Consider the following 26,338-nt stretch of genomic DNA (forward strand, 5'->3'; position numbering starts at 1 on the left):
GGGTTTCCTGTAGGAGGTGACAATCCAACCAAGACACTAAGAACAAGGAGACAGCTGGTTAAGGGAAGGGCAGAGGGAATAACATGTGCCAAGGCCTGGAAGGCAGGAGCCTAGGAGTTCCTAGAAACTGCCAATAGCCCAGTCAGGGCCAAAAGGGTGGAAGCAGGCGGACCCACAAACTGAAAAAACAAAATTGCCACACGCCTCTCTACACCCACCCCCTGTTACCATCCAAGACCATGGGGTTGAAGAAGACCTCCATTCCTTAAGTGTAGAACCAGCTGAGGGATGGTTGGTTGTCTTGGGTACCCGTAACTCAGATGCCTTGCCTAGCGGTCGAGGGGTTCCGTATGTCTGTGCTGGGAACCTCAGAAAAACTGTTTTCTTCCATGTTTAATTCGGTATCACAGAAGCAACAATAAATAGTTCCTTCCCACCCCCGCAATCTTCCTCGAGCCCGGGGCAGAGCCCGAGGGGCTGGCTTCCCGTCCGGAGAAGGCACCTGCAGCCCGGGGAAAGTCGCGGCTCAGACCAGCCAAGCCATCAAACCCACAAAACTCCCCGGAGAGTCACGAATGGGCGGGCCCAGGCTTCCCGGCAGTGGGCGTGGCCTCGAAGCAGTGCGGGGGGCGGGGCTTCACTGAGACTCCCCCCAGAGGGTGTGGTCAATCAGGGGGCGTGGTTCTCATCAGCCGCTGTAACAATGACGTCCATCCAAATGCGCACGGCCTCTGGGCTGGGAGCCACCATGTAGAAAAGGCGTTCGTAGGTTTTGACACAGAACGTTAGGCGAGGGTTCGGGCTCTGGAATAAGTAGCGGAGTGGAGGTGGTTTAACAGAACAGATATGACTCCACCCTAGTTCAAATTCCAGCCTTGCTATTTACAGGCTGTGTAGGGTTGGGTAAGTAATTTAAATTCCCTGAATGTATGCGGATCTGTCCTCCTAAATGATGCTACCTACTTCGTTGAGTTTTGAGGGTTAAATGGATTAACACAGGAAGGCGCTGAGAATTATGGGAACAAGAGGAATTTAAAGAACCCATGTCCCAACCCCCCAGCTCCACTTTCTCCTGTATTAGAAATTGTTGTTCAGTCGCTAAGTCGTGTCCGACTCTTTTGTGATCCCAAGGACTGTAGCCTGTCAGGCTCGGCTCCTCTGTCCAGGGATTTCCCAGGCAAGAATATTGGAGTGGGTTGCCATTTCCTCCTCCAGGGGGTCTTCCCGATCCAGGAATCTGCAGGAGACCCTGGGTCTCCAGCACTGCAGGCAGATCCTTTACCACTGAGGCCCCTGTGCTGCGCTTAGTCTCTGAGTCATGTCCAACTCTTTGTGACCCGTGGACTGTGGCCTGCCAGGCTCCTCTGTCCGTGGGGATTCTCCAGGCAAGAATGCTGGAGCGGGTGGCCATGCCCTCTTCCAGGGGATATTCCCAACCCACAGATCAAACTCAGGTCTCCTGCATTGCAGGCAGATTCTTTACCATCTGAGCCACCAGGGAAGCCCTACTGAGACCCCTAGGAAGTCCATATATTAGAAATACAAGCATTCAAATTTCCTCTCTTCCAAATCTAGGTCTCCCTGGTTTGTAACTGGGAAAAATTTAGTCTACAACCTATTTACTGAGTACCTACTTGCCAACCCCGAATTAAGTAAACCCTTTATGTCCATTATCTGTCTTCAACCTCAACTCTGGAGACATAGGTTGAAGAGTGCCCATTCTGCAGGTGAAAACATTGAGGCTGGAGAATGGAAGTCACATTTCTGATGTCCCACAGCTGGGATTCCAACCTAAGCTCTAAAAAGCCACAGTTACTCTCCAGAGCTCTCTAAACATTGTATCAGTTTCTGGCACTGTGCTTTTATAAACGTTCCAATTCCAGAATTCTCTGGGGAAAAATAAATCTGATATGACACCGTGGGACCCATTCCCATTTGGCAATTGTGAGAAGATGCTAAGAAATGATCCTCTCCTTTCAATGCTGCCAGGCAGCCTCAGTCCTCACCTTGCCCAGTTCAGTCATTCATTCTTGACTTGGCTTCTGAGTTTGCCAAATTTCTGCTCTCAAACTTTTGTTCCAAGAAAAATAACTGTGGCTGAGAGCCAGAGACTGAGCTCTTAATTTTGGGGCCCTGCAGTGAAATGACCTGCTTGGTTTCCTGTGCTGGATGGAGGACCCTGACAACAGGGGCTGTGGGTGGCCCTTCCCCAGGGGATAAGCTAAGATTTGACTGGTGGGGCTCCAACCATGAGGGCAGGGCAGCACCAAAGAGGGGCTTCACCTTGAAGGCACAGCGTAAGTGGTCGTAGTAGACTTCCTCGATGGCCTGAAAGTAGATGACACCTTTGAGCTTGGTCTCTTCCTTGTCTGATGGAGCGGGGTGAGAGAGAAACAGAGCCAGTGAGAGATGGGTTGTGGGGTGGGGAGGAGGGTACTAAGGGGGAGAGGAGTCTCTGAGCCCAAGTCCAGAGACTGGGGTTGGGGTGAGGAGCATGGTGATAGAGTCTGAAGGTCCCTAAAGCGCTGTGGTTAGGAGGTGAGTGAATGTCAATGGGAAACTGGTGTGGTGACTGGATAAGGCTGGGAGGTGGGGTCTGGGGAGCTGGAATCCTAGGTCCCCAAGTCCCTTGGCCCCTGAGAAGGGTGGAGACTCAAGGAGAGGTTCAGAAGCATTGATTACCCAAGAGAAGAAGGAGAGGCTTGGAATAGATCTGGGGGCTGGGCACTGATAATGCTTCTCCTGGGTATGGGGAAACCGGGGGCTGGAGAGCTAGAATGGTGCACAGGTGATACCCAGTGAGGACTGGGTGGCGAAAGGAGGAAGTGACTGGGGGGTCCAGACACATAATGGACCTAAGAGAGAAGAGACCTGGGGGTGGGGCGGCTAGGTGTCTGGGGCGAAGGTCTGGAGTGGTCTCTCACAGGAGTGGGGGCCCAGGCACCTAAGGCAGCGGGGCTGGGCTTACCCGCGTAGTAGGCCAGGCGGCGGGCCTGGCGGTCAAAGCAGAACCATCGCTTCCTCCAGGTCTTGATTCGGCCACCCATCTTCACCAGGGGTCCGCGGCAGCAGCCCCCGGAAACCCGTAAGTGCGGGCAGTTTTCCGGATTGTGGCCCCAGCGCTCCAGGTGCTGCCGGAGATCCAAAACCGGAGGGCTAGCAGGGATGGATGGGGGTGTGGGCGGGGCCTGGGGAGGGAAGAGAAGGGGGCTGTGATGTCATAGGGTCAAGGGCTGGGAGGGGGAAGTCTGCACACTGGACCCGGGAGGGGAGCTCGTCAGATTAGCTCAAGTGTAAGGACCAGCTCAAGTGTAAGGACCAGCACAGCCTTTAACTTTGGCAACGACGATTAAGATGGTATTTCTGACAGCTACTCCGGTTGACTGACGCACTGCCCAGGGCTTTACCAGCATCCATTCCTCAACTCCCCATGGCCACTCTTGGGTCAAGGCTACTATGAGTCCCATTCTGCAGATTAGCACACTGAAGTACAGAGAGAAATAATCCACCTGAGGTCACATAGAGCTTCTAAGTGGCAGAGCAGGGATGCGAAGCCAGGTCTTCCTGACCTTAGCGCTCACCTTGAAACACCAGAGATGTGTTAGGGAAGTGATAAACCCCAGTAAGCCCTCATCTATTGTATCTGTAAAACAGTGAGTGATTAATAATGAAAGTGCTGATTCCATTATTATTGTTGTATGTTAGAGAGCATTCTTGCTGTGATGAAATTGGTGATTATTATCTGTGCTAAAAAAAAAAAACAAAAACTTTATAATCTCTTTGCCCCCCTTCTCCTCAGGAGGTAGGTACATCATTGTCCCCATTTTATAGATGTGGAAACCAAGATTCAGAGAGGTTAAGTCACTAGGCCCAAGTCACACAGCCAGAGCTGACAAGCCAGGACTCCCCAGGCAGAGCGCTCATCTCAGGTGGCCATAATGTGGAGCAGAATGAAGGAAATCAAAGTGTCTACTGTTACAAGGTCTAGCCTGATTAAACCTATCCTTCTCAAATACTTCCTGCCAAGAATGGCATATGATCCCCATGGTCACACTGAGGCCTCAGACTCCAGCATGCAAGCAGACCCCTAAGGGATTTTGTTAAAATGCAGACTGGGATTCAGTTCAGGGATGCTGATGCTGCTCGTCCATGGACCACTCTCTGAGTATTGAGGGTTGAAAACACTGAAGTCAGGCTAAAGCAAGAAAGGATGAGAAATAGAGGGGAGATGAATTGCATGGAGACAAGGGAGAGAAGGGGGGAGGCGGGAGCTGGGAAACACACAGGAGGGGAAGGAGTGGTTAAAAGGGAACCCCTGGGTCATCCTGCCAACTCCACACAGTAACACTAAGTGATCACCATGTACTGAAGGTCTGCTCTGTGGCCAGCACTGTGTCAAATGATCACCTCACTGCTTCTCCGAAACAACCCATTATTGTCCCCATTTCACAGAGGAGGAAACTGAGGCTCTTAAAAAGGAAGTGACTCACCGAGGTCACCCAGGTAGGACATGGGTGGAGCCGGGCCCCAGGCGAGGAGAGCAGGGATGGGCTTGGGACTGGCAACTCCACCTTTGTCCACCCATGTCACCTCCAGGGAACGCCTGCCCAAGTCTTGGCTTTCCTAATCCCAGCACCCTCCTCATGTTTCTTGGATGAACTGGCTGTTGTCACCTGGTGATTCCACCCCTAGGCGCAAACCCCAGGGACAGCCGAGGAAGGCAGCTCGAGGTGTGAGGGGGTGGGGATGGGGGACAATGCAGTCAGCAGGGGACTGATTAATAAATGATGGTGCTACACAGCAAGAGTGTTTCATTTTTAATGAGGCAGAGCTTATATGCCTGACAACCCGGAAGGCTCCACCAGCCTTCCTGCTTTATTTTATTCCCGGCTCTTATCAGCACCTGACATGCTACTTATTTTACTTAATTTTACTTATTGATGCTGCTTTCTGTCTCTCTCCCCTGCTAAATGCCAGCTTCCAAAAGGCAGGGATTGTCACTCTGCTGTCACCAGGGTCTACCACACAGTGCGTGCTCGGTCACTCAGTCACGTCCGACTCTGAGACCCCATGGACTGTAGCCCACCAGGCTCCTCTGTCCCTGGATTCTCCAGGCAAGAATGCTGCAGTGGGTCGCCGTGCCCTCCTCCAGGGGATCCTCCCCACCCAGTGATGGAACCTGAATCTCCTGCATCTTCTGCATTGACAGGCGGATTCTTTACCACTGAGCCACTTGGGAAGGCCACCATAAATAGGCACTCCATAAATATTGGATTGAAATGAATAAGGAAAGGCCTAATGTTTGAGAGAACCAGAAACGGGTTGGGAATAATGTACTTGTTTGTGAGGAACATAAATCGACCAAATGCAGTTTGATCAGCGTATGTGGGAAAGTATAAACACAGATTCGAAGTCTCCTCCATGACAGAAAACACTTGTGCCTCCAGGTGAGGAGAATTTCACTTCCCCAAATTCTGAAGTGTTTGCTGGAGGGGCTTCCCTGGTGGTCCAGTGGCTGGCATTATGCACTCCCTCTGCAGGGGGCACGGGTTCAGTCCCTGGATGGGGAACTAAAATCCCACATGCCACCCGGGGAGGCCAAAAAAATAAATAAAGTGTATGTTGTAACAAAAAAGTATTCATATTCTTAGTATAGGTAGAAATAAAAGCTTAATGAGGAGCTGTCAGCTAAATTCAGAGTGTGAGAAATTCCACAAGATAAATGACTCTTCCCCCCCAATAAATGGCACTTTTTTTTCTTTAAAGCAGGGAGGGAGGACTCAATCTCAGAGATTTAAGACATTTTTACTAAAGGCACTGTGTGTGCTTTGTTTGGACCCAGATTTGAATAACCAACTATCAAAATATATTTTGGAGACAATTTGGAGACAGTTAGGGATTTTGTTAAAGTGCAGACTGGGATTCAGTTATTCCAGGGTGGGGGTCTGGAGAGGAATGAAGTTCAGGGATGCCGATGCTGCTGGTCCATGGACCACTCTATGAGTATTGAGGGCTGAAAACATTGAAGTAAGGCCAAAGCAAAAAAAGATGAGAAATAGAGGTGAGACAAATTGCATGGAAACAAAGGAGAGTGAGGAGGGGGTGGGGGAAGGGGTTGGGGAACACACAGGAGGGGAAGGGGTGGTTAAAAGGGCACCCACTGGGTCATCCTGCCAACTCCACACAGTAACACTAAGTGATCACCATGTACTGAAGTTCTGCTCTGTGGCCAGCACTGTGCCAAGTGATCATGATCACCTCACTGCCTCTCCAAAACAACCCATTATTGTCCCCATTTCACAGAGGAGGAAACTGAGGCTTCTAGAGAGGAAGTGCTCACCAAATGTTAATATGGACCATGTATTAGAATGTTACAGAATTAGTAATAATTTCATAAGCTATGACAGTGGAACTTACATTAAATATATATATACACACACACACACACATATATATATTGTAGGTACATAATGATGTATGGAGGGAATGATAAAATATGTGGAATTGGCTTTAAAATATTCTACTGCAGCATGGGAAGTAGGTGTGGGTCCAGTACAGCAAAGTCAGTAAGTAAAATAAGATTCAATATTGATAATCACTGGAGCGACATGGAGGGCTTCCCTGGTGGCTCAGTGGTAAAGAATCTGCCTGCGAATGCAGGAGTCGCAGGTTCAATCCCTGTGTCGGGAAGATCCCCTGGAGTAGGAAATGGCAACCCACTCCAGTATTCATGCCTGGAGAATCCCATGGACAGAGGAGCCTGGCAAGCTATAGTCCATGGGGTCACGAAAGAGCAGGATGCGACTGACTGACTAAACAATGGTCATGAGCTGCATGGTGGGCACATTGGAGGTTATCAATCTAGTCAACCTTTGAACAATATGCTTGAATATTTCTTAAGTAAAAAGGTTTTTTTAAAGAATCAAACAAATAAAACAAAATTTTAAATACTATTTAAAAGTCCCAGTTTGTGGTTGCCCTCATACCACCACCCACTTACAGAAGAGGAAACCGAGGCACAGAAAATTGAGCATGCCACATACCATGGATTCAGATGACCCTGATGGGAAGAGAAACTAGGTCTTTAGAGTTCCCCTTCCCTTGCCAAGCCCAGGACACTTTTTGGAGGACAGGAGAGGGTGAGATGTCAAAGGGCAGAGGCCAGGGGAAGTGGGGGCAGGGGCGAGACTCACCATGATGGCAGGTACAGGGGGGCCCGAGGAACCTTCCTTGCTTCTTGTCCCTTCCTGTGGGTGCAGAAAGAGTCACCGAGACTGCAAACCAGTAAGAAGTGGGGGAAATATACTGCGTTCCTGGTCCGAGGGAGGAGGGGCTGGGTCTCACCCTGGCCTGGAGCAGCCGCTCCCTCTCCGCCACGGCCTGCTGCAGGAGCTGCTCCATTCGGGCGATGTCTGGGTAGAGGGCCCTGCAGCTGGGAGCAGGGAACAGAGACGGGGCCGGTGAGAGGAGCCCAGTCTCCTCCCCCCATCTCCCCACCTTCTCCCTGACGTCTCACCTGTTCCTGGGGCCGCAGTTCAGCAGCTGATAGAGAGGGTGTCTCCCGGAGTCTCCGGCTTCAGGCGCAAGGGCCGAGGCCTCCAGGGGTCCTGGGGGGAGAAAGGCCAGGGCTAGGGGCTGGGATACTTCCTGGTCTAAGTCTCTCCCTCTCTCCCCCAACAGGGGCATCCAGGTTTCTCCATCCTGTGCGCAGGGAGGGTGGTGATGGGAGAAGAGGGTACGTGGGGTGAAGTTGGTACTCACCAGTACAATGGAGGGACAGAGGCCGGGGGCAGCCTCTCTGACTGGCTCTCTCTCCCCTCTTCCGGGACAGGCTTCCAGTCCTCTGGAGGCCAATGGAGCCCTGAAGACACACAAAGCCCAGGCACACAGGAAAAGATGCTCAGTCTCCACCATTAGATCGGAGAACCACCAAGGAAAACCACCATCTTGAGACATCCCAGGTGGTCCAAGGGTGAAGACTTCGTGCTCCCCATGCAAGGGGCCCAGGTTCAATCCCTGGTCAGGGAACTAGATTCCACATGCCGCAACTAAAAGTTTGCAGGTGGCAACTAAAGATCCTGCATGCCCCCAGTGAAGATCGAAGATCCCCGAGCGACCCGGCGCCGCCAAATAAATAAATATTTTTTGTAAAAAAATAAACCACCATCTCATTGGCACGGATCAGAAAGCCAATGTAAACACAATTCTGAGTGAATGCAGTAGTCACAAAGGACCACACAGTGCACTGATCAGAATGGGCAAACCCACAGAGACAGTGGTTGCCGGGGGCTGGGAGGAGAGGGGAATTGAGGGGTGATGGCTAAAGGGTACAGGGCTTCTTTGTGCGTGCGTGCTAAGTCACTTCAGTCGTGTCCGACTCTGTGTGACCCCATGGACTGTAGCCTACCAGGCTCCTCTGTCCATGGGGATTCTCCAGGCGAGAACACTGGAGTGGATGGTCATTCCCTCCTGAATATTCTCTAAAATTGCTGATGGTAATGTTTGCACAACTCTATGACTACACTGAAAACCACTGAAAACCACTGTTAATGGGTGAATTGTAGGGTAGGTGAATTATAGATCTACATAAAACTGTTTTTCTTTATTCTTTTTTAAAGCCCACTGTATTGGTGGAGATGTGGGAAACCCAGATGTTCTCCCACAAGGCTGAGGGCTGTTTTATTGGAAAAAACTTTATGGAGGTCCGTTTGGCTCTTTTTAAAAAATAAAAATGGGAAAAAAGAAGAATAAAATGAATTTAAAAAAAGAAAGGAAATAAAATCAAAATGACTTCCCTGGTGGCTCAGTGGTAAAGAATCCGCCTGCTAATAATGCAGGAGACATGTGTTCCAGCCCTGATCCAGGAAGACCCCACATGCCAGGGAGCAACTAAGCCTGTGTGCCACAATTATTGAGATCTAGAGCCCGGGAGCTGCAACTACTGAGCCCTCCTGCCACAACTACTGAAGCCCATGCGCCCTGGAGCCCATGCTCTGCCACAATAGAAGACACTGCAATGAGAAGACCGCAACTCCAGAGCAACCCCCTCACCACAACTGGAGAAAACCTAGAGCAGCAATGAAGACCCAGCACAGCCAAATAATAAAATATATATATATGAATAACATTTGTGGACTTGAATAGTACTGTCTCAATGTTAGCTTCCTGAATGTGATCGGTGTACTGTGGTTGCATATGGGAATGGCCTTGACCTCAGATGATAAAAAGTAGAAGCATTTAGGGATAAAGAATCATGCTTCAGAAAAGAATAAACTGTGTGTGTGGGTGTGTGTGTACAGACAGAGAATGATAAAGCAAATGCCAAATGTGGTAACCTGTTAGTCACAGAATCTGGGTGACAGGTACACAGGAATTCTTTCTACTCCTCCTGCAATTTTCCTGTAAGTCTTAAATCATTTCAAAATAAAATAATAAAAAAAAACTACCCCCCGAATGAAAATAAACTTATTTGAGAGTAACAAAGAAAGCAAACTGAAATCATTTCTTTAAAAAAACAGCAAAAACTCTGCTTGGATAACAAAAGATAATAAGAATAAATAAGTTGTATAATTTGAGCACCAACACACATCTTGCATGCCAAGTTGCTTCAGTTGAATAAGACTCTTTTGCAACCTCATGGTCTGTGGCTGCCAGCTCCTCTGCCCATGGGATTCTCCAGGCAAGAATACTAGAGTGAGTTGCCAGGCCCTCCTCCTGGCCCAGGGATCAAACCCAAGTCTCCTGCATCTCTAGCATTTCCAGCAGATTGTTTACCAAGGAGCAACCAGGGAAGCCCACCAATATGTATGCTCACTGCTAAAGATCTTAACTCATCAAATATATGTAATTCACGAGTTAATACTAAAAGAAAAATCGAATTGGTCACCAAAAGAACCAACTCTTTATTTTGAAGGTAAGTGAATGAAGTGAAATCGTCAAGCACTTTCTTTTCCTACAAAAATCATATCCCTGGGTAACCAAATAATCAATGAAGGCAAGTCCCTCTTTAGAAAAAAATTTTCAATTAATAAACGAAGAAGGAGGACTTCCCTGGCAATCCAGTGGTTAAGACTCTGCACTTCCAATGCAGGGGGTGCAGGTTCCATCTCTGGTCAGGGAACTAAGATCCCACATGCTGAGCGGGCAGCCAAAAAATAATAACTGTTTTTTTTTTTTTAAAGATTTCTTTAACTAAATTTTTTTAAAAATAAAAATAAATGAAGAAGTAATGACAGAAGAGATTTTCCATGACCTCCAGGGAATCAATCAATGGATGCCACAAAAAAAGAGACACATGCTCCCAGGATGACTTGCCAAAATGCCAATCATGCAACTGCTCAGCCCCCCACATCCAACTTTACAGGAAATAAAGAGGCAGAGCAAGGTGGTGTTGGCCCCCACAGATGGAATCAGCAAACCCTGCTTGCGAAATTCTACTGAGCAAATGCCTGGTTTATTCACCAGACAAATTTCAAGAGGGACAATAAAAGAAATGGGAGTCTGTGGATTCTAGGAGATTTGAAAGAGATGCACTGTGCTTAGTCGCTCAGTCTTTTCGACTCTTTGAGACCCCCATGGACTGTAGCCCGCCAGGCTCCTCTGTCCATGGGGAGTCTCCAGGCAAGAATACCGGAGTGGGTTGCCATGCTCTCCTCCAGGGGATTTTCCCAACCCAGGGATCGGACCCAGGTCTCCCGTATTGCAGGCAGATTCTTAACCGTCTGAACAACCAGGGAAGCCCACAGTCACACACACAAAAAGTTAAAACTGAAATATAGCGTTTAGCGATGGACACTGAACTGGTGGAACTTTGTAAGAAGACTAGGATAAACGTCAGGCTAGTGGCTATTCTCCGGGAGACCGATAGGGGTCACCATTGAGCGGGGGCATGTCGTGACCTGATGACACTTGGGGCCGTCACCCCGAGTGTTCCCATTAATAATCATTAAGCTGTGCGTGTGCTCGATGTGATTCTCTATGTCTGTATTATTTTAAAACGTTTTTAAAAATAGTAACCATGGGACTACTGGGCTTCCCAGGTGGCTCAGTGGCTAAGAATCTGCTTGTCAATGCAGGAGACGTGGATTTGATCCCTGAGTCCGGAAGACCTCCTGGAGTAAGAAATGGCAACCTACTCCAGTATTCTTACCTGGAAACGTCTATGAACAGAGGAGCGTGGCGGGCTGCAGCCCATGGGGTCACAAAGAGTCGGGCACAGCTGAGCACACAGACACACAGACACACACACACAAACAAACACAAAACCATGGGACTGCCCTGGCGGTCTAGTGGTTAAGACTCGGCACTTGCGCTACAGCGGGTGCAGGGTTAATCCCTGGTTTGAGAATAAGATTCTACATGCCATGCAGCTTCTTTCTAAAGATAAAAAATGAAAAATAAAAATAATAACCACTATTTATCAAGTGCTCAGTCTTTGCCTAAGAGTGTCTGTGGCACACCACAGACCCATTTAAGCTTCTAAAAGCCCTGGGAGTCAGGAAAGTTTCAAACCACTTCAAAAAGATGAAAGGGAGCCCCAAGTTCCTGTGGCTCTTCACTCTTCCCTTCCCTCAACTGATGTTCCCAGCACTTCCCAGCTGAGAGAACTCAGATTGTTGGCACTGAGGAAGCATGTAGGGAAGAGAGACTCGGTCTTCCCTGGTGGCTCAGGCTATGAAGAATCTGCCTGCCAACGCAGGAGACCAGAGTTCCATCCCTGGGTTGGGAAGGTTCCCTGGGGAAGGGAATGGCAACCCACGCCAATATTCTTGCCTGGGAGAATTCCATGGACAGAGGAGCCTGGCAGGCTACTAACACACACTGGCAAAAGAGATCCAAGTCTTGTCTTCATGGAACTGAGTGACATGTATATATGTGTGTGTGTTCAGTCGTGTCAGACTCTTTGCAGCTCCATGGACTGTAGCCTGTCAGGCTCCTCTGTCTGTGGAATTTTCCAGGCAAGAATACTGGAGTGGGTTGCCATTTCCTACTCCAGGGGATCTTCCCAACCCAGGGGTTGAACCCAAGTCTCTTGCATCTCCTGCACTGGCAGGCAGATTCTTCACCACTGCACCACCTTGGGAAGCCCCAAGGAACTGAATGAGTCATCATACAAGATGCGTATCATCTGACGTTGCTGTGAGTGAAGAGTGTTACAAAAGAGGGTTATAAAAGGGTAATATAAAAAAGGATCACCTGCAACTGGAAGACCAGGAACAGCCTTCTGGACACTGACCCCGAGGCCCAAAGGATAAGAGTTGGCCAGGGTTGACTGAGGTGAAGGGTATTCCAGGTGGCGGGATCGGCAAGTGCAAAGGCCCTGAGGCAGCAACAGGTTTGGCGTGCTGGGGGGTCAGTGCCCCTGCAGCCAGACAGTCAGTACAGGGAGGGGGTGGTGAGAGGTGGGCAGGGGGCAGACCACACAAGGACTCGCGGGCCACACCACGGAGCCTGGAGGAACCACGGAAGGCTTTTGTGGGGAAGGGCTGAAGTAGGAGGAATGAAGATCACTCTGGCTGTTGTTTGGGAGCCAAAAACTAAGATGGAGAAAATCAGTGAGGAGGATGGTAGAAGGTCACAAAAACCAGAAATGAGGGTGGCAGTGGGTGGAATAAGAATTATAATAATTATAACAATATCAACCGAGGACTGCCCTGGTGGTCCAGTGGTTAAGAATCCACCTTCCAATACAGGGGACATGGATTCTATCCCTGGTCAGAGAGCTAAGATCCCACATGCTGCGGGGCAACGAAGCCCTTAAGCTGCAACTAGAGAGAAGACCGAGTACTGCAACTAACTAGCCCGAAAATGAATTTTTTTAAAAAAGGCTGGTCTTCCCTCATTAAAAAATATAATAATATCAATCATTATATAACCAGAGTAACAGGTGCCCACAATTACTAAGCACCTGCTATGTGCCAGGCATCACACTAAGTACTTTAATGCATTAACCAATGAATGCTGTTATTATTCCCATTTCGCAGCTAAGTAAACTGAGGCACAGAGCCATATCTCAGGTCAACCAGCTAGGAAGTGGCACAATAGGTACTGGAATCCGAGCAGAGTCAGTACTCTTAGGCATCACATGATCCTGGAAAGAAGGGGTGGAATTTGAGAAGGATTTAATAGGACTTGGAGGGAGAGAGGGGCAGGGGCAAGGAGGAGTGATTTGTTAATCCCTGAAGTTTATCTGCTTGCCTATTGTTTCTCTGGCTGCGTAAACAAACACTCCCTGTGCTCTTTGTGGGGCTTCCCCCTGTGGCTCAGGGGTTAAAGAATCTGCCTGCAATGCAGGAGACTCAGGAAATGCAGGTTCGATCCCCTGGAGGAGGCCATAGCAACCCACTCCGGTATTTCTGCCTGAAGAATCCCATGGACTGAGGAGCCTGGCGGGCTACAGTTCATAGGATTGAACAAAGTTGGACGCAACTGAAGCGACCTTAGCAAGCACGTACAAACAAGCTCTTCGTCATCCCTGGGGTCCCTCGTCACTGCCTATGAGCTCGTGTTAACCAGGTGCCCACCTGGGTTCTGAAGTTTCCTTGAGAAACCCTCGTCTCTGAAAGGCACAGGCTGAGCAATCAGGCAGCTTCGGTTCACACCGAGCTCTGCCGCTTAGTTGGGTGTGTGACTTTGGCAAGTCACGTCTCTTCTCAGGGCAACTCCCCCTCTGTAAAGTGAGCGAGGTCCCGCCGCCCTGCCGCAGCTGATGCAAAGATTCTTACACCGACCTCACGCAAAACACACAGAAGAGTGCCTGGCACGGCCACCAGTATCCAAGGGCCAGACACTTGGTGACACCCACGTGCAAGGTGGGTGTGGGAGCCACGCCGGTGGATACAGGGTCCACCTGGCCTTAGAGGCTCCGTGTCCACGGAAGCCACTAACTCAGGTAAGGACTCCATAGGAAGGGACCGGGCTTCCCACCAAGTCTTTATAGATATGCAATTTAATTATAAGGGTCATATTTACCCTAAGGCACGTTGCCTGGCAACAGAACTGACAATCCTCCTTTATCAGGCTTCCAGCTAGAAAGTTACAAAAGCTCTGTTAACCCTTTACCTTAGTGGGACAATAATAGGACCCACTGCTACAGTTCCTTCTGACCAAAAACTAAAATTTTATATTAGGTGCATAAGCAATTTCATACATATATAACATATATTATTGAATTATATATTCATGAAACATATACTTTTAATATAAAATATATTAAGTTGAAGCATGTCAAACGGTCAGTATTTGACTGTTTCTCACCTTCAAATGGGCTTCCCTGGTAAAGAAGCCTGAAGTATGGGAGACTAGGGTTTGATCCCTGGATCAGGACGATCCCCTGAAGAGGGGAATGGTAACCCACTCCAGTATTCTTGCCTGGAGAATTCCATGGACAAAGGAGCCAGAAATTATATGTTTCATGAATACATAATTCAATAATATATGTTATATATGTATGAAATTGTATATGCACCTAATATAAAATTTTATTTTTTGGTCAGAAGGAACTGGCTTTTCATCCATGGGGTTGCAAAGAGTCAGACACAACTGAGCAACTTTCACCCTCTTAGTGAGTTGCACCCTCTTAGGTGCAATTAAGCCCGCACCCAGCAACTACTGAGCCTGTGGGCCACAGGGAAGATCCAGCCCAGCCAAAAGAAAAAAAAATTTTTTTTTAATTCATAAAATAAAATAAAACAGTGCCTGGCACACTATAAAGACTCTACAAAAAAAAAAAGGCTTCACAAATTTTGGCCATCTTTATGATTGTTACTGTTTATATCATTATTACAGGGCCATTGAAAAGGAAGAGGCACCTCTAAATATATCAAAAGAAAAAATGTCCACCACAATCTTGAGTTAGAAAAAAAAAAAGCCAACTAGTAGCTAATACACACGTTTTTGAAAAAAACATTTACATGATAGAGCAAGCGCTCACCCTTTCTAAGCGCTGACCCCACATCCATACAATCGAAACAAAACAGTTTTCATCAAATATTCAGCCCTACGTCCGGGCACAGCACTGCCACTGTCTACTCTATTTCATTTAAAGTTGGTAGCAACATATTCAATAAATGTTTTAACCCATTCATAAGTTGGAATCCCCATTTTTCAGAAAATCTGGAAGAAAGAAACAAATAGCTACCAGGACCTCCCTGGTAGCCCACTGGCTAAGACTCTGCACTCCCGATGCAGGGGGGCCCTGGGTTTGATCCCTGGTCAGGGAACTAGATCCCACATGCTGCAACTAAGACCAGGTTTAGCCAAATAAATAAATACAAATACTAAAAAAGAAAAAGAAACAAATAGATGCCCGGTTCTGAGGAGGAGGGCCAGGGCTCATTGGGCTGGGGAGAGGAGAACTGCTTATCAATATGCTCTGTCGGGTGGCTTTAAAAATTTACATCTGGGGGCCTCCCTGGTGATCTAGTGCTTAAGAATCCACCCGCCAGTGCAGGAGACACAGGTTCGTTTCCTGGTCCGGAAAGATCCCACATGCTGAGGAGCAGCTAAGCCCATGTGCCACAACTACCGAAGCCCATGCACCCTAGAGCCCGTGGTCCGCAACAAGAGAAGCCACCGCGATGAGCAGCCCAGGCACTACAATGAAGGGTAGCCCCTGCTCACCGCAACTAGAGAAAAGCCTGAGCGCTGCCATGAAGGCTCAGCACAGCCAAAAATTAATAAACAAATAAATCTTTTAAAAACTAACTAAATAAAATTTACACCTGGGTGGGCCCAGTTCTGTTTCTCCAGGGGAGGAGAGGTAGGATGTTAGGCAGAAGAAAGAAAAAGAATAATAAAGCTGGAGCTTGGTGAAAGTTAAAAATACGGCTTGATCAGCCTCCCCTCTCCCTCCCTCTCTCCCCCATGCCCACAGCAGAGAAAGCCACAGTGACCAGCGAGACCCCTCGGGTGATGAGATATTTGTGGGGGTGGGGGGGCACCTGGAGGGAGCTGTGAACAGAGAAGAGGCAGGAAGAGGTGGCGGCGGCCGTGTTGGCAGTGGGATCCTGGAGAACCAGCAACTGGCGGTCTGTCTTCTGTGTGAAGAGGAGCTGCAGGAGAAGGGGTGGGGTGGAGGGCCACTGCAAGGATGCTCTGGCCTCCAGAGCATGGATGCCTGCTGCAAGGATGCTTTGGCCCAGGCCTCCAGAGCCAGCCCATTTCTTGGATGGAAAAGGAAAGGCTCAAGGTCCCAAGAGAGCGGGGAATGTGGTCTCAGGGAGGGAGGACTTGTGGGCAGAGACTGCTAGTTCTCTGAGGAGGAGGTCTGTACTCCTGAGGCCCAGGGGTAAAAGGGATTAGGGGTTGAGAATGGTGGATCCCAAGGGAGAATGGAGGTGGGGGGCCTAGATTCCTGGATCTGAGGGAGGAGAGGGCTGAAAGGCACATGAAATCTCCATACCTTGGTGAGGGCCTGGTTGGGTTCAGAGAAGTCCCCGCCAGGGGTTCCCTGAAGACAGTTAAGCTCGAGCAGTCGGCTCCGTTCCTGGGGAGGGCAAGACATGAGCAATTTCTACACCTCAGGGGACATATGGGGTGCAGGCGAGGCAAGGGTGTGCCCCAGCAGGAAGTGAAGATGTAAGACAGGTATCTGCAGTGAACTGACCTGCGTCAGGGCCTGAAGGGCCTCCTCCTTCTTCCGGCTCAGCCCCCGGCTCTCAGCAGCCATCTGCTCCCCCAGCGACTTGAGCTGCTCCTCCAAGACCTGGATCCGGCGCTGCAGGGCACCCGCCAGGGCCCAGGTTACTCAGCTGCCCCTGGGTCCCGGGCTGGTACCCACAGAACCAGGCCCTCCTTGAGAGCCTGGGGTTTGCTCCACCCCATAACAGAGACCCTGGCATCTGGATGCCTGGGAGGGCATGGGGGACTCAGAGTTAACCTTCGCTAGTGCCCTTCTCCCCTTTGAGGGCCCAGAAGAGACCTGGGGTGAGCTGGAGGGGTGGAGGTTCCCATATCCAGAGGCTGAGGAAGACAGAGACCCGGAGAAAGTCGACATTGCCAAAAACAGAGAGAGAAAGGGACTTTCCTGGTGGTAGAATGGCTAAGACGCTTGGTTTGCAATGCAGGGGGCCCGGGTTTGATCCCTGGTCAGGGAACTAGATCCCACATGCCAGAGCTAAAAAGATCTTACATGTTGCAATGAAGACTGAAGATCCTGCATGCCCCCACTAAGACCCAGCACAGCCAACTAAAGTAAATACTAAAAAAGAGAGAGAGAAAGGGAAAGACAAACAAACTGGAAAAGATACAGAATAGAAGAGAGACAGAGACAGAAACAGACAGAGCCCGTGAGACAGGAATGGGGAAAGAGTGACAGGAAAAACGTCCAGAAATAGAGGTGGGGAAAGGAGACCCACATCGGAACTGTCTAATCCGAAACTCTGGGAACCTTTGTATTAAATACAGTCAACAGTTGAAAGTTAGTCTCACAGTCGTGACCGACTCTTTGCGATCCCATGGACTGTAGCCTGCCAGGCCCCCTGTCCATGGAATTCTCCAGGCTGGAGTACTGGAGTGGGTTGCCATTTCCTTCTCCAAAATACAGTCAAACTTGTGGCTTTTTCCAGCAGGACTTGTCAGACCCTTGGAAGTGAAGGTCCCAGAGAGGACTGGTGGGAGCATCATTTGAGATGAGGGCTGAGACACGGGGAGTGTAGTGGCGAAGACCTAGCAGGTTCAGATCCCAGTTTGATCCTTTGGGAACTAAGTGACCTTGGAAAAGACTGGAGCACCTTGACCCTGAGTTTCTTCATTTAGAAAATGGGGGGAAAGATATGAAGACCTGTCTCCCAGGACTGTTGTAAGGATTCGATGACTTAATATTCATGAAATGTTTAGGATCATGCCCGGCACATGGTCAATGCTCGATAAACATCAGTGACCACCATGGCTGTTTTGAAGAACATGACACAGTGGGGACACGAGGACAGAGTAGAGACGAGATGAGCGCATGGAGGAGCCAGAGGGCGATGGCGAGGGGAGCAGGGTGAGCCCAGCCCGACTCACTCTGTGCTGCGCCACGCTGGCCTGGAGCTCCTGGACCTTGGGGTCTAGCGCGCCGGCCCCGGGACTATCCCGATCTTCTTCCTCCCGCCGGCTCTCCCGCTCCAGCTGCTGGAACTCCAGGTCCTCGTAGGCACGCTGGGCCACGTCCAGCTGTTCCCTCATCTGTGGAGCGAACACAAAAGGACTGGAGGCCTGGACCCTTAGTCCTGGCCTGGAGCCATGACTCCTGGGCAAGAAGGGAGGAGGGACTGAGGATTCAGACTCCGGAGTCCTGGGGGTAAGGGGGATGGGGCCTGAGCTCCGAGGTGGGTGGAAGAGGAGGGGACTGAGGGCCTGGATGGCTGGGTCTTGAGTGGCCTGGATACCGGGTCCCTGAGCAGGCCCAGGGAACCCTTACCTCCTGCATTCCCTGCAGAAGCCGCTCATGCTGGTCTTCGGGCTGCGAGTCGAGCTGCTCCTGGGCCTCCTGGAGTCTTTGGCGAAGACCCTCCACACGATCCCGCTCCTGGCTCAGCCGCCTCTGTTCCTGCATCAACAGCAACCAGGCTCTTAGCCTCGGCCTGAACACAGGGAGGGAAACAGAGGCTATCCGGGGCCAGACCAGCCAGATCTCAAGCTCCTCCTGGCCTGGGGTGTCCCCCGCTCCAAGTCTGGGGTGTTGGCTCCATGAGGGCAGGGACCCTGTCTCTCTGGTTCATGCTGTACAGGCCCGCCCAGAACAGACCAAGTAAACAGGTTTTTAAGGAATGAAGGAGGGGACAGATGAATGGATAAAGATGTGGTACACATATACAATGGAATATTACTGAATGGATAAAGATGTGGTACACATATACAATGGAATATTACTGAATGGATAAAGATGTGGTACACATATACAATGGAATATTACTCGGCCATGAAAAAGAAGGAAATAATGCCATTTGCAGCAACATGGATGGAATTAGAGATGAGCATACCAAGTGAAGTAAGTCAGAAGGAGAAAGATAAATACCATAGAATAATAATCATATGTAGCATCTAAAATTTGACACAAATTAACTAATCTACATAACAAACAAACTCACAGTCATAGAGAACAGGCTTGTGGTTGCCTGGGGTAGGCTGGGGGAGGGATAGATTTGGAGTTTGAGATTAGCAGATGCAAACTATTATTCAGAGAACAAATAAACAAACAAGGTCCTACTGTATAGCACAGGGAACTGTATTCAATATCCTGTGATAAAATGTAATGGAAAAGGATATGAGGGGTCTTCCCCTCGGTCCAGTAGTTAAGACAGTATACTTCCACTGCAGGGGGCATGGGTTAGACCCCTGGTCAGGGAACTAAGATCCCACATGCTAAGCAACATGGCAAAAAAAAAGTATATATATATATATATATATATATATATATCTGAATCACTTTGCTGTACAGTAGAAGTTAACACAACATTGTAAATCAACTATTCTTCAATAAATTTTTAAAAAAGAAATGAATGAGGGAATGAATGCTAAACATATCCAGATTTGGTGATTGATACTGGGGACCCAGAAGGGGGTCGGACCTGGGCCCTACACTCCAGCAGAGGACACAGCCAGCTATAGTCTGGGACAATCAGAGCAGGGAAACACAGATTCTGTGGGAACCCAGGATGGGGAGAACAGTTTCTACTAGGGTAAACCTAGTCTTCCTGGATGTGAAGATTTTAAGATGAGCCACTGCCGGGAGCCGTTATGGGAGGTCCCGCCCGTGACGAGGTCATGAAGAAAATACCGGGCAGGCAAGGCCGACCAGGACCCCATCCATGACAAGGTCATGAGGAAAAAACCTGACAAGCAAGGCTGTCTAGGATAAGGGACCCTCCAGGTTGGCCTCGGCCTCTACCCCACCCTGTATCCTCCCCCCTTTTCTGCTGTTGTTCTTGTTCGCCCTGCTGCGGATTCTTGCGTTGCCTGCCGAGAGCTCTCCTGCTCCTCTTTCACTGAATGAAGACCAACTTAAAAGCTAATTAATAAATCTCCTGGACGCTGGTACCCTATGAAGGGGCCAGGGGTGAAGGAAATGCTTCAATTTAAACCCTTTTGCTGGCATTCTGGCTTGTTTGATAAATGTGTGCTCTCATTGCAAAAAACGCTCATGATTGTTCTAAACATCCTAAGCACAGTACGCTAACAAAAGAAACTATTAAGCATAGGTCCCTCTGTGGGGTGAGAAAAGCCCCACAAATATTACAGCCACATATGTGCCTAATAGAAAATAGTTTAGATAGAGATTAGCTGGTGACTTCTTGCAGGTAATTAACTTTTGGACTAAGAGCCTGTTTTGTGCCATATCTGCTGCTTTTGCAATCCTTTGCATTTCTGTTCTGTAAAAACTGTAATCCTATCTAGCTCCCTTGGAGATGACACCTAATAGAAAGAAAATAGATTAACCACAAAAAAGACAGGGTCGGCTACTAAAGTTGCTTAAAGTTGCACCAGGTGCAAGCCATAAATTGTCAACAGGCCTGAAAGCCAAAAGATATTATACATAGAGATTAACCATAAAAAGGGCCCTAATAGGCACAGAGCCCTTTGGGGGGGTGAGGAAGCCCTATTAGAGAATACAAAAAATATTGTTTTAAAAGTGGTTATTAGATCAACGTTTGATTGATGTTAATGTGCTGAGGTTGTGCAGTGGAAACTATTGTTAATATAGTTAAAGATATAGTAAAATGAGAGTTTAGCCCTAGTGTAAAAACAATAAGATAATTGTTAATTTTAACCAAGAGCGCTAAACAGGGGCTGCCTCACCAGAGCCGCAGTGTCTTTGTGTGTTAAACTTTTTAGATAAATTTAGCTGAGAATTTCTGCAAAAAGACTGACTTTTATGTTAACAGGATTGTATTTCTATTATGTTGTGACTTGCTGTACCATGAGACTGCCAATTTTCTGTTTTCTGCTAACCTCAAGGCCAGAAGATAATGTACAAAAAATCTGTGGGAAAAGACTCTCATAAACAAAAATATACAGGCACACCTAGTTTCGTGAAAGACAAGCTGATGTGATGTTAAACTAAGTCTGTGTGCTTATCTGCCCCTTAGAAATGTACCAACTTAGGGTATAAAGGTGATGGTAAAAAATAAAGCAACTGCCAGACTCTGCCACATATCCTGGTCTGGTCTCTCTCTCTCTCTCTCATTCGCCAACGCCGTTCATCCTGAGGGTTCCCCTGGATCCTGCTGGGGCTGGACCCCGGCAAGCCACAATAACCAGGGACCATTGAGACCTGGGGAGCTAGAGGGGGCTGGTAGGGCTTTCTTTTTTTTTTTTTTTCTTTTTTTTTTTTCACTGGTAGGGCTTTCTGTGCTGAGGGAACAGCATGGTGCAAATGAATGGAAGTTGAACAGTACAGGAAGGACTTCCCAGGTGGTCCACTGGCTAAAACTCTGAGCTCCCAATGTAGGGGACCTGGGTTCAATCCGTGCTCAGGGAACTAGATCCCACATGCCACAAGGAAGAATTTGCAGGCGTGCTGCGTGCTAAACTGCTTCAGTTGGGTCCGACTCTTTGCAGCCCCATGGACTGTAGCCCACCAGGCTCCTCTGTCCATGGAATTTCCCAGGCAAGAATACTGGAGTAGGTTGCCATTTCCTCCTCCAGGAGATCTTCCCGACCCAGGGATCAAACCAGTGTCTCCTGGGGCTCCTGCATTGCAGGCGGATTCTCTACCACTTGAGCCACCAGGGAAACCCAAGAGTTTGCATATCACAACTAAAAGGTTCTGCATGCCACGATGAAGATCGAAAATCCCACGTGCCCCAACTAAAACTCAGCAGAGCCAAATAAATAAATATAAATAAATACTTAATAAAAGAGAAAAGAAAAGTAAAGGAAGTGTAGGGGGCAGACTGTGGTCGAGAAGAAAGAAGGTGGGAGGGAGGGAAGAGATGGGGAATACAGGTGAGAGATGACAGTGGAAAAGCAGACAAGATGGAGCTCAGGTGTGGTTTGGACCGCCAGGCTGAGGAACCCTTATCCGGGGTCAGCGAGGAGTCATGGAAAGATTGAAAAGCTGGAGTAGGATCTGGGTATGGAATCATCCCTCTGGGAGATAGGTTTGAGGGGTTGAGACCAGCTCCTTCCTGGGCAATAGGTTTGAGAGGTTGAGACCAGCTCCTGAGTCCTCTGGACAATAAAAATGAGATCTTAGACTTCCCTGGTGGTCCAGTGGTTAAGAATCTGCCTGCCAATGCAGGGGACATGGGTTCAATCCCTGGTCTGGGAAGATCCCACATGCTGCAGGCCAACTACTGAAGCCTGAACTCTAGAGCCCAAGTGCCGCAACAAGAGAAGCCACAGCAACAAGAAGCCCCAGCATTACAACCAGAGAGTAGCCTCTGCTCATCGCAATTAGAGAAAGCCTGCATGCAGCGACGAAGACCGAGTCCAGCCAAAAATTAATAAATAATAAAAATTAAAAAAAAAAAAGAATGTGACCTCGCCCGAGGTCTAAGCAGGGCAGATATAAAGGAGACAGACTAGCAAGAGAGATTCAGGGAGCACAAAGAACAGGATGTGGTGACTGACAGGCTTGGGGTGAGAGATAAGCAGGCGTGTAGAGCGAGGCCCAGGACTCTGGCCTGGGGACCAAAGGGACGGTGAGATGGGACGGTGTGCAAAAGGGAGGTGCTGAGGTCAGCACTGGATATGGTGAATGAGAAGGGGCCAGACTCCTGGATCTAAGGCAGGAGGGGTGGGGACCTGGAGCCCTGGGTCTGAGGGAGGAGGGGCTGGGGTTTGGAAACCCAGGTCCTAGGGGAAGAAGGAGCATCTAGGAACCAATATCCTAGAAATCAGGACACATAGGTCTAGATTTTGAGAGAGAAATCGGGGCTGGGAGAAATACAGGCTCTTTGAGGTAACTGAAGACTCAGGATCCAACCCCAGGAAATTCCAACATGTAAGATAAGGGCAAAGAGAGAGACTGATAGAATTACAAAGTTACCATTTTCCAACCTACAACACTCTCTGGTCAAGCAATGATCACCAGTGGATGTTAAAGCCTTTAGGTAAATAACTATTAGGAAGGAATCAGAGTGACCTCACTGGGATCTGGAGACTCAGAGACAACATCCCCCTGGCCCAGTGCCCAAGAAGCACCACAGCATGTCTGAATCTGATCCATCTTCTACATTTAATCAACCACCTGCTTCCAGGAAGCGAAACAAGATAAAGGACACCCCCGGCGTGCAACTAGTCACATACTGACCATGGGACAGAGGACTCGGTTTCTTCAACAAAGAGTATGGAGGAAAAAAACAGTAGGCAAGGACCATTAGAGGAGAAACAGCATACACAATGCGTTTCAACCAATTACAATATACTGGCCTTTGGGGAACCTGATTCAAACAGCCAACTGTTAACCATTGTTTTTGAGACAGTCTGGGACCCATGGAAACTGACTGGAGATGAGATGGTAATTCTTCAGATGTGATAATGACATAGGGGTAATGTTTTCTTAAAGGAGTTCTTAAAGAACTAAAGTATTTACTGTCAACATGATGTCTGGTACTGGATTTCAAATCTAGGGACAGGGAAGCCAACAGGAGGACATGAAACAGGAAAAGAGGATTAATCCCGGCTGAACTGGGAAGCGCACCACATGGCAACCGGCTATTTTTTGTTGGTTTGACATTTTTCACAAAATGACATTTAAAGAGCAAAGAGAGATGGGGCAAAGAACACGCCCCAGTGAGTCAGGCCCCAAAGTCATAGAGGAGGGAGGGAGGAGGGAAACAGAGAGAGGCATAGGTCCCTGCCACTGCCCACCCCCAACCCCAGTATCATGGCTTGGAGAACACGGGTGTAACCCCGGCCCCAGGTCCCAGGAGCACCACAGGAGTGTCTGTCCAACAAGGAAGAGAACCGACGATGAAGATCCAGCCGGGCAAACACACCTGTTCCCGCTGCTCCTGGCCGCCCTTCTCTGAGTCCACCTGCTGCCCTAGCAGCTCGCGAAGCTGCTCCTCCTCCCTCCGAGCGGCCACTCGCTCCCCAGCCAGCTCACCCCGCAGCAGGGCCACCTCCACCTCCATCTGCAGAGAGAAGGCAAGAGCTGGGACCCAGGGGCCTGGGTCTGAGAGTAAGGAAGGGGCGGTGGCGCGCGGACGCCTGGGTCTGAGCGAAGGACCTGGGAATCCGAACTCCTGGATTCGGAGAGAGTATGGAGCTGGAGGCCTGAGACTCGGTTCCCTTGGTTGTAAAGGACTGGAAGCCTGGCCTGACGGGGTTGGGGCCTGCAGCCTCACCTCGATCCTCAGTTCCTTCCTCTGACGCTGTAACTCCTTCACTCGCTGCTCCATCAAAGCCACGCGAGTCAGTGCCTCCAGCTGCTGCGCGCGAAGCCGCCGCGCCGCCCCTCGCACCGCTTCTCCAGACCGAGAGGGTGCGGGGGGCGTGGCCGGGGTCTGAACTGGAGACGGAGCCTCCGCCTGAGGTTGGAGAGAGCTAGTCAGCTGGGGAGGACTCGCCCCCTGCATCACTAAATAGGTCCCTGGAGTGGGGGCGGTGGGGGATCTGAGTTAGCGACCCTCAGCCACCAAGCTCTTTTATCCGAGGCGGGTAGGGTGCAGGTCCGATGACCGCTCGGCCCCAGGAGGTGGCCCAGGGGCCCGCAGTCTGGGGAGGGGGGCACAGAGCCGACTCAAGGACGCTGTTTCCCATTCTCTTGGCCTCACGTCTTCGAAGGTCCTGCATCTCTTTCTCTCTCCCGGGATCTCTGAGTCTTTTCCCCTTTTCCCTGGGCTTCATCTTCCTGATTCAGTATGTCTTCTGTCTGCGAATCGCTATTTTTCTTTCTCCCTCGGAATATCCCCCGTTTCAAGGTTTCTCTGTCTCTGTTTCTCTGAGCATCTTTGTTTCTGGGTTTCTGTCTGTGTCTATCCTCAGCTCTCTGAGTCTCTTGTCTCTGGTCTCGAGGGTCCCTTGACTCCTTTGGATCTTTGTCTCCCCGTTTCCCTGTCTCTGGGTCTCTATCTGGTCTCCCTATACCTGGCTCTCTGTGTCTCTGTCACCCGCTCGGGTCTGCCCCTCGGGGTCCCCCCCGCCCCGTGACTCTCGCCCCCAGGTCCCTCACCGCATCGTGGCTGCTCTCGGTGCTGCTGCCTTCTCCCACTTCTTCCTCTTCTTTCGCCTGGGGCTCAGCTCCTTGGCCGCTTGGAAGCTCTGCCGGGGCCTCGGGCGCCTCCCGCTCGCGGGAGTCTTTGGGGTGCCCCCGGGGTTTGGGAACCCCCTGAGATCGGACCTCTGTGTCGCACTCCGGGGCCGCCGCCGGCGGGGCCCCCAGGTCCGGGCTGCTCCGCGTCCCCATGGCCGCTGAGAACTCGCGTCGGGTGGGCGGGGCCTGGGGTTCCGGAGGCGTTGGGGGCGTGGCCCAGGGCCGGCGCGTCCCGCCCGAAAGCTCCGGAAAGCGCTCCAGAGGCGGGGCCTGAGAGTTCAAAGGATGGGACTGAACATTCCAGAGGCGGGGCCTGGAGCTTCTAGGGGCGGGGTTCGTGGCTCCGAGGGCGTCACGCCCCACGAGGCGGGACCGGAATTTGAGTCCGGGTCCTAGTACGCCCCCTACCGGCCTCTCCCTGCTATCCAGGTGTCGAGCCTTGTACTTTCCCACCCGCCCCGGACTATCCCCTTGGACCACTTTAGAGCGACCCTATCACCATCTGCTTCGCGGACTCAGGAGTTGGGTTCCGCCCTGTCCTCTCTGGAGCCCCGTAGTCTCAGTTCTGACCCAGCTGTGTAAGGGAGCCGTGCCCCTGCCGCCTCACCCAAGGATCGGAGAGTCGGGTCTCCTGGTCTCCCTCTCTCTGGACAAACCAGGAACCTTGAGTTCTCGGCTCCTCGGGACCGAGATTCCAGAGCTCCAGCCCCCGCGACCCCCACAGCCCCGGCCCCCTCACCAGCTCAGGCTTCGGCGCGCTCCGTTCTGCGCTCCGGCGCAGCAGTTTCTGCCCACTGGACAGGTGGCTGGGGAAGAGGGAGGAGAGACAGGCTGCTCGGTCCCCCTCCCCAGCAGCCCGGAAGTGGAGGACGGGGGGACAACAGGTCCAACAGCTCTCGAGGGAGGAGGTAGCGACCAGCTTGCCCCGCCCGCAGCCGCGGGATCGGGCCATCCGGGCCCCACCGGCCCCACCCTAGGAAAACCCAGCATGACGACCCCCCAGCTCTGCCTCCGGCGCCCCCAGTCCTGCCCCCGGGGGGCCAGGCGCCTTGGTCACCTGTGTAAAAGCGCCTCCCTAATGCCCAGTCCCTGAGAATCCTGAGAGGAAGAGGGGAATGGAGGTAGGGGCCTCTCCCCTCTAATGAGCACTTT

General features: G+C 50.3%; 1 protein-coding gene across 2 annotated transcripts; it reads right to left on the reverse strand.

Annotated features, from left to right (window-relative positions):
• Positions 1–375: 375 nt before the first annotated feature.
• Positions 376–26,054, reverse strand: PHLDB3 (pleckstrin homology like domain family B member 3). Of its 2 annotated transcripts, XM_043436220.1 has the most exons (16): positions 25,926–26,040; positions 25,106–25,456; positions 24,279–24,461; positions 23,928–24,065; positions 18,404–18,532; positions 18,007–18,168; positions 16,607–16,717; positions 16,403–16,486; positions 15,942–16,052; positions 7,762–7,861; positions 7,517–7,607; positions 7,345–7,432; positions 7,194–7,247; positions 2,969–3,188; positions 2,284–2,369; positions 376–804 (listed from the first exon to the last, which is right to left on the reverse strand). In XM_043436220.1, the coding sequence occupies exons 2-16, from the start codon at positions 25,337–25,339 to the stop codon at positions 670–672; spliced, it is 1,926 nt and encodes a 641-aa protein (XP_043292155.1). In that variant the 5' UTR covers positions 25,340–25,456; positions 25,926–26,040; the 3' UTR covers positions 376–669. The 2 variants fall into 2 exon arrangements, with proteins under 2 accessions (XP_043292155.1, XP_043292156.1); XM_043436221.1 differs by lacking the exons at positions 376–804; positions 2,284–2,369; positions 2,969–3,188 and adding an exon at positions 6,812–7,034 and having other exon boundaries at positions 7,093–7,247; positions 25,926–26,054.
• Positions 26,055–26,338: the final 284 nt, after the last annotated feature.

Source organism: Cervus canadensis, chromosome 18 (assembly GCF_019320065.1).
Source record: "Cervus canadensis isolate Bull #8, Minnesota chromosome 18, ASM1932006v1, whole genome shotgun sequence".
In the NCBI taxonomy this organism is placed as follows: Eukaryota; Metazoa; Chordata; class Mammalia; order Artiodactyla; family Cervidae; genus Cervus; species Cervus canadensis.

What these genes read in the sequence shown, in the direction of transcription:
- PHLDB3 (XM_043436220.1), bottom strand. Translation starts at nt 25,339, where the DNA reads ATGGGGACGCGGAGCAGCCCGGACCTGGGGGCCCCGCCGGCGGCGGCC. An exon ending in CCCTTCAGGCCCTGACGCAG is followed by an intron (nt 16,487 to 16,606) that starts GTCAGTTCACTG and finishes TGCCCTCCCCAG; the next exon opens with GAACGGAGCCGACTGCTCGA. An exon ending in CCGCCTGGCCTACTACGCGG is followed by an intron (nt 2,370 to 2,968) that starts GTAAGCCCAGCC and finishes CCGCTCCATCAG; the next exon opens with ACAAGGAAGAGACCAAGCTC.